Raw genomic sequence first — 14,526 nt, forward strand, 5'->3', positions numbered from 1 at the left:
CATGTCACAAGGGAAAGAGAACATTAAAAAAAAAAAAAAAAAAAAAAAAAAAAGAGCAAATCTTTTTGTAAGGAACCTGATATTTGCTTGGATAAAGAAAACACCCTGGCTGGCTAAATCCTGAAAAAGATTTGGCACCCTTAAAGTTAATTCTAAAGAGAAATAGAGTGAGGGAGGAAGAAAAGGGAAGGCATCTTTTGGCTTCAAAGGTAAAGATTTAACTCACCTTCCTCCCCTCCCTCCCCCCCCCCCCCCCGCCCAACCCCCTGCTTGTTTAGAAGTGGAGACAAACCCAACTGGCCCTCTGCTGCAAAAAGCATTTTACTGTTCAAAGGGACAGCCTACTTTTACTGTAGCTAATTACTTACTGAATGTTTGTTTATTTAGATGCATAATGATCTCCTTGTTTAAGAAATATGATAAAAAATGTGATCTATAATTTGATAGGGTTATTTCCAAAAGTTTAATTGATATTTTTAAGAATGAAGAAATTATTAAGTCTAAAAGATTCTTTTATGTAGAATTAGGATATACTTAGAAATGTTAATTGCTTGTATTTAGTCATCTTGAGGTTGTATCCATTATTTAAAGAGACTCTAAGAATAATAATTTTTGCCTTTGTCCCTTTGAACATGTTTCTGTTATGGACAACAAGCAATTTAGGATTTTTTTATGTAGTGGGTATTTTAAAGCAAAATGATTTGTGTAATGCTGACCTTATAAACCATCTACTTACATAGGAATATGAAAGATAAACTGGGAACTTTCTGGGACAAATCTCTTACCGTTGTCACTATAAGGTCATGGTAAATACTTGTTTAGGATTCATCTGAAGCTTTAGTTAAAGCTGATTTGTTATTGGAGGTAAAAATTTCTTGGGCCTATAGCTAATATAATTTGGGAGTTTTAAAGCTCCACCATCTGAAAATTACTGGGACAATTACCTGAAGTAAAACTTAATTAAGACTATTTTATCCTGTGTGATGTATGTGCTAAAGAATTTGTTTTGACTGATTAGACTGTTATAGTCATGTCCCTGCTTTTTTCCTCGTATAGCTGATTTCTATAATCAAAGCAAATATTCAATAGAAACTATTAATGCAATTCAATTATGTAATACCTGGCTGTTTCCAATCTGATTGTATGTAGTCATTATATCCTAAATACTTAGGCAAATGAGTATTTAGCCTAGTCATCTATCAGTTACTAGATATTTGTGTCTGTAGGTATTCAGGTCTTTAAAGGTTTCTAAAATAATAAGAGGACAATTAGCACAGTTGTTTGTGAGACCTAATTGCAATTTTGTTTATTGGGACTACAGCTGACAAACATTTGTCTGTCCTGTGAGACAAATTTGTTTCCTTACACAGGAAGCTGCTATTTTGTAGCAGTCCTTGTGAACCAGTCTTTCTATCTCAGACTATTCTAACCTTTATTTGTTAGATTTGTTTTTTGTTCTGGATTTTGGTCAAATTACAAATGTACTGACTTGCTTCTGGGACCTAGATCAGCCCATTAGATGCTTCCACCACACCACACCACAAATCCCCCCTTGTAATGTTCTGGCTAGCTTTCTAGATCTTTCGAATGGGTCTTGGTTTCAGCAGAAGAATAGTCAGGAATAAAGTCCAAAGTCTTTATTATCTCCTTCACAGTCTGTCTCCTTCGCCTGGCACTGGGACAGCTTTTTGGGGGTTTTCTGGAATGGGTCTTGGTTTCAGTGGAGGAATGCAGGAAGCAGGAGAACCATCAGGATGGTAATTAAGTCTTCTCTTTCTGGCTGAGTTTGTCCCCAGTTTATATACTCTATTACAATTACATCATTACAGTATACTGAGTATAAACCAATCATTATATCACTAGGGAACCAATATTTGTTGTAAGATTAAATCAATCATACCGACCTAGAGAACTATTAATCACCATGCTAAACTAGATAACCATTGTCTTATCAATCCCACTGAGTTAACACCCTCCCTGGAATAAGATTCAGCTCTTCACCCATTCTCAGCAGTAAGCAGTTTCAGAAAATGAGATCATCACCTCTATCCCTACTGGACTTTGAGCCCCATTGATTTGAGGGGAACTGAAAGTGGTTGATGAATGACTGTCAAATTCTGATTGAGTTCCCTATTCCTGTGTATTTAGAATGTAAGGTGGAAAATGTTGGGTTACTGTTGCTGTAAAGGATGTTCTAGTATGTATCTGCATTATCTAATTGACCACAATGTTCTCTTCAGAACATATACTTATTTGAGGGATCTTTAGATAATTTCCAGGGTGAAAAACCTCCACTGTACTACTCTGTTATGCATAGGAACTTTAATTCACTTTCAGGACTTGCATATGAGGTGGCTACTTGACAACTGGATCCTTTTTACTCCTCCTTAGATGATTCCTGAGATAAAATAAAAGGGGAGGATAAGAGATAAGCGACCAGGAAGCTGGTAGATGTTTCCCAAAAGTACTTGAGAGAATGGGAACTCCTAGTGCCATTAGTTCCTATTCATTTTGCCCCAGGCACCTCTGCCTTCCCTCACCCCTCTAACCCACTAGTTCAAATTGGAAGCCCTTCTATCAGTTCTTTTTCATCTTTACTCCTTGCTTGTGTAGACTGCAATTGCTGGTACTGCTTTAACTTTGGATCCCTTTATTCTGTTGGAATTGCGCTGGCAGACTCAGTTTCTGGGACCATTTTCTGATCACCTGTTCTTGGGAACAATCAGAAATCACCCTTGGAAATCTCCAAGGAACAGGCACCTGTCTTGTGACTGACAGTCTCTCTAATCCACTTCTCCAGTTCTGTAACCCCAGTTCCTTAATTGATATTTCAGCATCCTCAAAGGGCATTGCAGTTTGGTATCAGATCTCTGAAAATTCATGATTTGGTGAGGATCTGACTAAGTATGCATACTCCTACACTCTGTTCAGTAATCCAGATCCTTTCTGTTCTTCTGAGAGGGGACAGATGGAGCAATTTCAGGCTCATCCTTCCTCCCTGACAGTTGTGCAGTGCCACTTCTAGAGCCCTTAGCACCAATGCCTTCCTGACAGACTATTCTGCTTATGCTGAGTTAAGTGCACAAATGACTGCAGAACTAACTTACTTTGAATTGTCTATCTCAGACTGGATTCCCTGGCTGAAATGGTGCTCCAGAACTGCAAAGGACCTGACATTCTTGCAACAAAGAGGCCTCTCTGTCGCCCTAAATAGGGAATGTTGTTAACTCTGGGGTTATCTGGGGGTATCAGACTTGCCTTTGCCTAGGTCCTTGTACCTTTTCTAATTTTATTTTGATTTATCCACTCCAGGTAGGGTTGGTCAAAATCATGGTGCTAAGACCCTCCAAGATAATTCAATGATTTGAATATTCAGGAGAGTGTGAAATGTTCTGCCTCAGTTTCCCTGAATTGTTCTGCTTCATTTTCCCTGGTGGAAACCTCACTTCCTGGCCATTAGGACTGAGATAATTAGGGCTGTGGAGCTCCGGCCATTCTAGCATTCCAAAGAGTTATAAAACTCCAGATGGCTTATCTCAAATGCTTAGGCATCTCCTGGGCCCAGCCTTCCTATTTCCTAGTTTCTTCACTCCTAACTTATCAGAATTTATGGTCCTTCCTTTTTCACCCCCAACTTGTCAGAATTAAAAAGTTATGGTCCTTCCTGGAATTTCCACTCTATCAGTGCTCTGCCCCCCACCTTGCCTTTGTTTCTTTGATTGCTAGAGCCCTATAAAACTCTTTGGAATTACTCACTTATCATTGGATGCTTTGAGACAAGAGTCACATTCAAGCCAGCTGGCCATGGCCAGTTCAAACTCTCCAATATTAAAATATTAAAACCTCTAATCTCTGTTTTGCCTCAGTTTCTCTGGCATTACACTTTATAGGATCATCATTCATGTCCTCTGTGCATGTCCATATCATAAAAGCTTACCCTAGGCTTTTTTTCTCTTTTCTTTTTGTATTCTTTTAATGATCTCATTAATTCTCATGGATGCAACTATCTCCTATTTTAGTCTCTATCTCCAACTGCCTGACATTTCTGCCTTGATGTCCCAGAAATATCTCAAATTCAACAAGTATATAAGAGAATTCATTCTTTTCCCCAAAAAACATATCCTTCCCAGTGTCACCTTTATTCTTCTAGTCACCCAGGTTTCAGTCTTTCATCATTGACTCTTCATGACCAATCAATTTTTATAGTTAATTGCTTGCCAAGTCTTGATGAATTCACCTTCTAACATCAGCCCCCTTCTTTCTATTCACATCACAACCACTCTAATTCACTCCTTCATCACCTCTTACCTCTAGGTATTGTAACAACTTGCTAATTGATCTTGTAATCATTCTCTCCTGTTTCTAATCCATCCTTCACTTAGCTGACAAACTGACATTCTTAAATTTCAGAACTGATCATGTGATTTCTGTGCTTAAGAAGATTTGGTGATTTCCAATTGCCTTTCATATAAAATACAAACTCCTTTGTTTGGCATTAGAAATTCTTCCCAGACTCCTTCCAGATAGGCTACACATGAAACTCATTTCCATACATTCAGTATTCTGGCCAAATTGGCCCACTTTCCATTGCCCATTTCATGGGAAAGGAATGCTATATTTCATTTTATCTCTTGATTGTGTTTCTTTATAAAAGCTATCCCTCCCATGCCTTCTGACCTCTATCTACCTTCAAGGCCCATTTTAAATTCGATCTCCTTAAAGAAAACAGTTTATTCCAGTTGTTAATACCTCCATTGTGAGATATTTAACTATAAATCCTAAATTTACTCATCTGTGAATATGCTCTGTCCCCTCCAGTGGAGAGGAAGTTCCTTGTATTTCTATCCCCAGTTCCCAGGACAATGCTTAGTACTTAGCAGTCACTTCATATTGATTCATTGATTGATATAATATAAAGGACATAGCAATTAGCAAATTAACATTTTATATAATTGCACATTATATTTGCAAAAGGCTTGTATTTAAGAGAAAACACAATAAAAAAGGATAGATGGAATATAATGTGTACCCCTGGATTAATTATCCCATCTATCAAGGAACCTATCTCCAAAATGCCTCAGAGTTATTTGATTTTTTTTTCTTCCAAATGAATTAGTGTTATGGGGATATAGGCTGTTTTCTGGGTCAACTGGGTTATGACATTCTTTAATTCTACTTCAATATAAGGTCCATATAATAAAATTAAAAGTGAAAATGGGGAAAATTAATGAATAACCTTTAACAATAAAAATAAATTTTATTAAAATGATTATTCATCTAAATTCATCTAAACATCTAAAGATGGGAGAGATTCTGAATTGGAAAGTATGGCTTAAAAAAACTTGAGTCCCTCTAAGGTATAAAAGAAAACCATCACCAGATGGTAATTAAAATTTATTTAATCCATATTTCTATAGTAGTGCTTTCACTTAGTATCTATCTCTCAGGATTGTTGTAAGAATCAAATGAAAAAACAACTGTCAAGCACTCAGAACAGTGCCTGTCCCATAATAGATAATAAATAATTTTTAGCTATTATTATTTAAATATTCACAAGGTAAAGTGAGACAGCATTTTCATGTATACAGCAATAAAGTAAGTGGAGATGTCTTGTAACTCACCTGTTATGCTGCATAGTAATCTTAAAGTAGGTGTGTCTCCCCCAAAACCATTCAGCATGCAATCACTGGAGACTTTGGGGACAGGAATCGTCATTGTGATTGGCTTGTGAAATTTTCTTCTTCTGGGTTCCAAAGTGACTATTGGACTGAAAGTAGCTTTATTGCCCAGGATCTTCCTGATGAGTTCACCGTGCATAGGTTGGGCCTTTCCAAAGTGGGAGAAAACATCGAAAATAAAATTTAACACTAAATTACATTATGCAACATCTCTCAATGCTTTACCTCAAACCCCAATCCTCCACATTTTCCTTAAAGTTAGTCTGACTGATTTCTGAGATAATTTTATAGAAAGCTTCATTATCCAAAATTCACCCAAATGTTCATATTTTCAAAGAGCTTCATGATTAGCTTTACATTACTAAGTATACTTTTGCAGATTTTATTAGCATAATAAAATTCATAAGAGTTAGTGAAAAATAAAAGGACTTGATGTGTTATGGTCCATGGAGTCATGAAGAATCAGACACAATTAAAAAACCCAACAAAAACCAAATTTGTCAGAATTGCTTGCATCCCAAATACTATATATACCTGTAAACCAACACGGATTCGCTTTGTTAGTGCTCCCTCAGGGAAAACAGCCTGCACTTGGGATACCACAGTACTGCTTAGCACACCGCCCTCTGGTCCAATCAAATTGCTGTCCTGCTTGATACGGGACACCACTGCAAAGTACTGTGGGAAATCTCGAGTAATGATGCGACATATCCGCTTCTTTTCCAAATCTTCTGGGTTATCAAGCACTGAGATAAGAAATGACCCATTTTTACATAGCAAGGATACCTTAGAGTAAACATTCTAATATATCTGGGCCTGTGAGAATGATCTAAAGTAAACAAAAATTACAGGAAAAATGAAAATAGAAGACACTCTTCAACTAACCTAAGGTGTATTTTAACGTTTTCCTTCTAACAAAAGAATCTAAGAGGGAAAAAATCCACAATGATCTTAAAATTATCTACAGCACTATCAAAGACTATATCTTTACAATTTTCACTTTACAAATGAGGAAATTGAGGTTCAGGGAAGTTGTGGTTTTCTCATATTCACCGAACTAATAAATGTCACTTCCATAATTCAAACCCAGGTCTCTCCCAACTCCAAATCTAGTTCTTTCCTCCCCATACTGAAATGTTTACAATATTAGCACAGCAATGTTTATCTTGGGGGATAAGAATCAAACTTTTAAAAATATATTATAAAGTGGATCTGTCCAAGTCATTAAAAGTTAATGCATAATGAAAAATGATATCTATCTCCTAACAGTAAAGTGAGCAACTAAATATATAAAATGAGACACACCTTTTTGGAAATGGTCAGTGTGAAAATTTGTTTTATCTTGAGTGCATATGCATTTCTGTGTATATTCCTCTGGGGAGGAAAGGGTAGAAAAAATAAAAGCCTGTTAATTTTTTCCCCTTAAGACAGTTGGGGTTAAGTAACTTGCCTAGCGTCACACAGCTAGTAAGTGTTAACTATCTGAGACCAGATTTGAACTAGGTCTTCCCGACTTCAGCCCTAAAAGGCTGAAGGGAACCTAGCTGCACCTTGTTAATTTTCTAAAAGAAAATTTAACTTAAAAAGAAATTAAATAAAATAAAACTGCTTTAGGGCAGTTAGGTAACACAGTGAATAGAATTCTAGCCTAGAAGCTAGGAAGCTTTGAGTTCAAATCTGACCTCAGGGGCTTCTTAGCTATGTGACCCTGGACAAGTCACTTAACCCTAATGATCTCAGTTCCCTCATCTACAAAATAAACTAGGGAAGGAAGCAGCAAACCAATCCAGTATCTTTCAAGAAAATCTCAAATGGGGTTACAAAGAACTGGATGACTGGGAAAAAAAAAAAAGAAAAACTGATTTAATATTTTCATCTTTGCCTCTCTTTTAAACTCCAAGAACTTATTACCTTCATCCATGCCATTTAGGATTTCATTCAATTCATCCTCTGTGTATTCACAATAATGCTCTTTCCAGCTGTCTCCATTTTCACTTCGAAGAATCACTAGTTCCCTCTCTTTTCCTCGAAGAGCCGCAAAATGAGGGATCTCCACAATCACAGGCCTGGTACAGCAACAGAGCATGTTAAATCTAGGTAAGAGCTGTCCAGAAGCAAAATAAGAAGTCCTATCCTGTCTGTTCCAAAGAGACCTGGAATTTCCCTTCTTTCTAGTTACAGGTATATTGAGGACAGTTCTCTGAATCTCATCAGGAGACCAATACCATAAAGTAGCATTTTAAAACATAAGAAACTCTCCCCACCTCCACCTACCCATACCAAGTCTCAGGTAGCCTTAAGTTAAATGATGCTAATGTTGTGAATGTAAATGTGCATCCTGGACCCATTATTTTGTAAATATATGGGAAATACATTTAATCAAATAAACTCATGGACAATTCTACAATTTCTAATTGTCTTTAAACAAAGTACAGGGCGGCAGAAGAGAAAGGAGAAATGGTAGTTCATTTAAGAGGGAACATGGCTGGCTTGTATGCTTTACGGATTGATGTATTTAATTACAGATAGAGTGACTGGGAAGATTTCATTATTTATGGAGAGTCATGCATTCATGGATTGCTTGTATTTTCTCCATTCAAGGAAAAAAATAGGCATATCTCCACAATATGAAGCTAACTAATGGGAATGATCAATTCTGCCCAATTGTGTCATATGCCTATTGTCATTAACTTCCACTAGAAGGTATTACTTTTTTTTTTCTTTTTTAAACTTTATGTTCTCTTAGCACACAAGATTTCCTTATGGCTTCTGATTCAAATCCAGGTTGCTTTGCTACAGATTTCATGTTCAATCCAACAACATCATAAATGGCACATAGTACAACTAGGCAGATCTCATGCTTGAACAACAATAACAACAAAAGTCACAGAACTTCAAGAAAAAAAGGATTAAAACATATCACTCAAAATGACAACAAAAAATAACCACATACAACAAGGATGGCCTGCTAAAGGTATATATACAGAATTTAAATCACAAAGAGGGACAATGTCATGGACACAATGACATAAAGAGAAATAATATTGCAGAAGAAAGAGAGGAATGGGAAGGCCAGCAACCATCAATTTGTTTTAAGTCGCTCCTACCCAAGGAATTTGGTTCCAGGAGGCCCCAGCTGAAGGATTCGGCTGACCAAGCTTTCTCCCTCATTAAGTGGGGGAGGAGCCGTTGGCAGGTGAAGTTTACTGAGTACATCCAAAGCAGCAGTGAAAGAAAGAACATAAGTAAGCTTGATGTATATATTTATTTTCCTCCACCGAAACCAGTATCACCAGCTGATCAACAGAGTGGAGTAAGTTTCACACTGCCTTTGGTTCTGCCCCCTCCATTACTCACAAGGCCTAGTGAACTCAAACCTAGGTATATGGTGGAGATGTGAATATAGTGGGAAAGCATCTATTTTACTAGACCCATCACTATGCATTTTCATTACTAGGACATTCCTCTAAAACATTACTCCATGGGAGAAGATCAAGTTGTCAGGTATGCTACAAAAACTCTGGCTTTGGGAAATAGTTTAGATGAGTTTTCATGGATATTTCTTGACAGACTTAGAGATCAATATTAAAAAATGGCGGAACCAATTGAGGGTGTGAGAGAAGAAAAGAGACTAGTGTGGTGGAACAACCAAGGAATGACTCTAATCATTAAAGAAATTTATGACTGAACCCAGAATTGGCCTGTTTTTGTTTTTTTTTAAGGGACATAGAAAACGGCTTCTGTAATTGGGAAATATAGACCAACTTATTTCCAGGTATGAAAGTTGTTTGATGCTTTGAGATCTGCACCAAATCTCAAAGCTTCAGAACTGTTGGGTTCTCAAGCAGAAACACTGAGTGCAGCAAATTAAGCTAACAGGACTCATCTTTCCCAGTGTTTCACAGGCAATGACAGGACTTAAATACAATTGATTTGTTTCAAAACATTTTGAAACTTTCTCTCTCCCCCCAGTTTCATTCTTTTGCCAGTTTTCAGCAGTTGCTATTCATTCTTTGGCACCTTGGAATGATGCTATTTCATGTAATAGCAGCTGAACAAATAAACAAAAGACAGGAAAAGTGCTGGTTTCAGTTCAAAATTGCTAAAATGAGCATGGCAGTAGTTTGTCTTGATCTTCCAAAGTTTCTGTAAATTAAGACTAAACAAACTGCCATAGTGATTCCTAGACTCCAAGTTGCAATTTTGATTGGGGGTGAGGGTATGGGGAGTGGTTTGAATCACAAAGGCTCAGTTATTCAGAAATCCTAAGGAAGAGGTTCTTAACCTTTTTTGTATTGTGGACTCTGTCACAGAATAATGTCTTTAAATGCATAAAATGAAACACATAAGTTACCCTACACACACACCCCAATTTTTTTTAATGCTCACAGTCTCTAGGTTAAGAATCCTCATCCTAAGGTAATACAATTTTACATCTAGAAGATCCATGTCCATTTGATTCAGGATTACACCTACTCCAGATTTTAATAACAATTCTGGATTTTTCTTTTTGCATTAAACAAGCATGATTTGAGTATAAAATACTTACCTCCACTAAAAACATTGTTTTCACTTTAGAAGTCAAGCAACAATTGTGATATTGAGTCAATCCATTATAAAAATAATGAACCTTATTGCCATTTGAACCAAAAGTGATAAATGATTACTTGAAAGTGCAAGGCAGCCATAACCAAGTTAATCATTAATGGGCTACTACTTTTGTTATGGTATGCCCCAAAGAGGCCAGTTGTCTTTCAAGCTGGCTTAATACCATTTTTAGTTTCATTTCTGGAATCTCACTTAGAAGATGTGAGTTTTTCCCATAACTATCAGAAAGATTTATTCAAAACTCTTACCCAAGGAACTGAGCACCAGAAGGTCCAACTTCAATCAGACGGCTGGCCAGGCCTTCTCCTTCCACCATTGGAGGCATTGTGGCCAGTCTATGGCGTTTGACTAGTCGGCAAGTGACTCGTGTTGGGGCAGTACATTTCCGAGGTGGAATAATTATCCTTAGCCCATTGTGTCTGCAGCCCCGCATAGCACCACCTCGGGCATCCACCATAAAACTAACCAGGAAACTAAAATTTGAAACAAACCAGATGCATTTGCAAAATATTGTGTGCATTTTGACTCTGCTGTTTTAGTGTTTTTATATAATTTATTTCTTCCAAATACCTTTCTTCCTACATGTGAACAATAAATACTACTGCCTGCTTCCCTTAGATACAAAGCAACAAATAATTTGTCTTAATTTTGTGCCAATGTCTGTGATCCTGGATGCTTTATACTAGCAAAAATGATTATACTAATTTATGTTAACAATAATGACATCAAAACTTCAGGAACAAAAATATGACTGATGAGAAGGAAGTGGAAGGGAATAATACAAAGTAACTTCAGTATGCATCAGTGTATTCTCATTCTGCTGTAAATGAATGGATCTATTGCCAATATTCCTGTCTTGTTATGTTTAAGATAGAATCTTTGAAAGACTACATTTAGAGAGGATGTGAGGGTAGTCTGTTAGGGACATACGATCTATTAGCATTTAACAGATTTTAATACACTCTGATTTTCTAAAAATTAGATCATTTCCAACTCATCTATTAATCTGAATATATTTTCAAAATACACATATTTGAATATATATATTCAAATCGCTGCATGCACACCCTCATTTGACATCCTCAAATTTTATTAAATTACAAATAAGTTTTTAAATCAATCAGAATGTCAAATTCTGAATTGTTCAAATGTAAACCTTAAGTCAGGGTCAATTGCCTTTACTCTCACAACTTTCATAATCTATTTCCCTGATTAAAACACAATGAGAAAAATAAGGTCAAGGGTGGAACAATTTCAATGTTAATTCCTTCTACTACATATTTAGGCTAATTATGATATTCTTGAAGTAGAGTTTCAAGAAGGTTGGACTCATTTAGATGTCAGTAAGGTTTTCCCGTGAAGAAGTGTAAGCTAAATAGCTTATCCCAGCTAATCAATGCTTGATATAAAAATATGCCCATTCTTTTTGCCTTATTAAAACTTTATGAAAAGATCCGGAATAATAAGGATGCTGTGGTCATTTATAAAGGAAGGATTTAGTTACTTTTTAAAGAATATTTGAGGGGAGAGAAGTGTACTAATCATTATTTTCAAGTAACCTACTTTGATATCACTTTAACAGTGCTCATCTCATCCTTAGTTTTTGCCTATGTCTCTGCCATATGTTTCACATGTCAAGGCCTTTTCTATTTTTTCAGTAACAGCACTTAAACAAAGGTATTACACACACACACACACACACACAGATAATGTAGACATCCTTTAAACAACCAACCCTTTATAAATAATTTCTGATTGTATCTTTAAGAGGTTTTATGAAAGGAAAAATCAGAATACAGGTGGTAGGGATATTACAACTCAACTAGTAAAATAATTGTGGTAGAATTGCAGCAGAATCATCACATCTAGATATATCCATGACAATGCTTTAAACTGAAAGAAATGCCATAAACATAAATTATATGGGAACATAATACATTTCTGTTATTTTTCAGGGCATACCAGAAAAGAAATTTTAGCATCCTGTTCATATCCAAACACACAAAAAAACACCTCATTCCACATGCTGTTAAAAAAAAAAATCTCATTGCTGGTTACAAGGATGAGGAGGCACCAAGTGCCAGTTTGAAGCATGCCATGTATAATGAGACCCCATGAAGAATTGCTGCAGTCCTTCCCACACATGTAGCAGCCAGCCTACCACTTATCATTTATTCATTCATTCCCAGCCCTCTAAATATTTAGTGTGAGGTGTAAACTGGGAAGTTTACCCATAAGGGTTGATGTTTCTTTTCCTTTATCAAAAAACAATAAGAAAATGCTGGCTGCTTTTCACCTCTTACTATTAGCCCTTTAAGCACAAGCCTTACATTAATTTTTTTTTGTATTTGAATTTTAAAAAGGCCCAATGATGCGTAAACAATGAACAAGAATGATAAATTTTCATGTGTTCAAAAGATTCCATTTTCCCCTACTTCTGGCTTAGTATTTGTGTGGAGATTCATAATGAAATTAAAAGATTTATTAATGTTTCATTCAATAGCCATACAATGCTGCTAACCCTTATATGATTGCTAATACTTTGTTCACAAGCCATGGGACTCATCATCTATTGCCATTAGAGCTGCTATTGATATTAATCCTTATTCCTGAAAATAACTATTTCAATGTACTTATAAGATTCATTCAGTATTGATACTTTTATGTGATATCTGTGATCATATACTATTATATGATTTAAGAGGAATATCATATGTAAGTGGAATGTATTGATTATTTATTCCTGGATTCTAAATTCTTTTGCCTTTTGTTTTTTGCCAAGAACACCATCATTTCTGGAATCTTTTACTTTCTAGACAAATGAAAAATAAATTGAAATAAAATATACATATTTAACAAACCTTTTCAAGGTCACCAGTGACTTCTAATTGTTGAATCCAATGCCCTTTTGTTCCTTTTTCTTGACCATTCTGAGGTATTTGTAACTGATCACTATCTCCTTCTGGTTAGTCTTTTTACTTACCCTCATTGTCTCTACAACCCATGCTTTTATATCAGTTTTCTCCTTATCTCCCTCTAGTTCTCTGACTTGGTATCCTTTACTGGTTCATCTTTCTCTAAATGTATGTATTCTCCAAAGTTCTGCATTTCTTTATCCTCTTCTCTTCTGCATTTGCACTAGGCCTCCTGACATTTTTATACATTCTCATAGCTTTATTTTCCACTTCTGTGTAGCAGCTTTAAATCTATATCAGCCTCTAACCTGAATACTAGTTTAATTCTTCCAACTGCCTTCTGAATATTTTCACACCAATGGGGACAGGGATAGGAACTTTTATTAAGTACCTACTATGTGCCAGACATGATAATAAGTTCTTGATAAATATCTTATTCCATCCTTCTAACAACTTTTCAAGATAAGTACTGTTATTATCCACATTTTATAGATGAGGAAACTGAGGCAAACACAGTTTAAGTAACTTGCCCCACAACAACTAAGTTTCTAAGGCCAGTTTGAATTTAAATTTTCTTAACTCCAAGCCCAGCTATTTATCATCCACTGTGCCCCATCAGCTGATGGCTTAGTGTTACCTCAAATCCCAAAGTCCAAAACTGAACTCATCATCATGCTCCCTTAACCTGCTTGTCGTCTCAGTTTCCTTATTTTTGTCCATCTTCCCAGTCCTCAAGTTTCGAAACTTCTTGATCAGCTCCTTGAAAATAGGAATTGTTTCATTCTTTGTAGTCATATCCCCAACATCTTATAAAAAGTAGCTTGAAAATTGTAGGTTATTGATTAAATGCTTTTTGATTGATCAATTTAGTAATTTTCCTTTTCCTCATACTCTATAATGTTTGGAGCAGTGTCTCAAAAATAAGATTTACTCTGATATTTTCTTCTTATACATTTGTGGATTATTGGAATAATCTGGAGAAAATATTTTGCCTCATTACTGAGGCAAATAGGGTTAACTGACTTCCCAAAGGTTACACAGGTAGTAGACCTAAATCCAGATTCTTGATAGAAAAGTTAAGAGTCAAACCCTTCATTTCTTTCATTCCTGTCTTCTGACATCCTGCATTAAAGGAATAGCAGGTAATAAGTGAATTTTGCTCTATAATTCCATGAGAAAAAGAGGTCTGTATAACACATTAGAAGATACAATCGAGACAGTCTATTCACTGTTTTATCTGACTATTTAGCTCTTATAAATTTATAATCTCTTAGAATATGAACTGTCTATTTTTTTTTCATTTAACTTTGTAATGTCATTGTCTA

The 14,526-nt window shown here is 35.9% G+C and overlaps 1 protein-coding gene across 8 annotated transcripts in view; it reads right to left on the bottom strand.

Annotated features, from left to right (window-relative positions):
* ANK2 (ankyrin 2) overlaps positions 1-14,526 on the bottom strand; it is a 325,566-nt gene that overhangs the window by 53,192 nt on the left and 257,848 nt on the right. For all 8 annotated transcript variants that reach the window (XM_074272626.1, XM_074272627.1, XM_074272628.1 and 5 more), the window contains exons 28-32: positions 10,535-10,759; positions 8,786-8,884; positions 7,590-7,744; positions 6,213-6,424; positions 5,622-5,826 (exon numbers count right to left, since the gene is read on the bottom strand). In XM_074272626.1, the coding sequence (XP_074128727.1) occupies positions 5,622-5,826; positions 6,213-6,424; positions 7,590-7,744; positions 8,786-8,884; positions 10,535-10,759 (896 nt within the window). The remainder of the gene's footprint in view (positions 1-5,621; positions 5,827-6,212; positions 6,425-7,589; positions 7,745-8,785; positions 8,885-10,534; positions 10,760-14,526) is intronic.

Source organism: Sminthopsis crassicaudata, chromosome 6, assembly GCF_048593235.1.
Source record: "Sminthopsis crassicaudata isolate SCR6 chromosome 6, ASM4859323v1, whole genome shotgun sequence".
Taxonomy (NCBI): domain Eukaryota; kingdom Metazoa; phylum Chordata; class Mammalia; order Dasyuromorphia; family Dasyuridae; genus Sminthopsis; species Sminthopsis crassicaudata.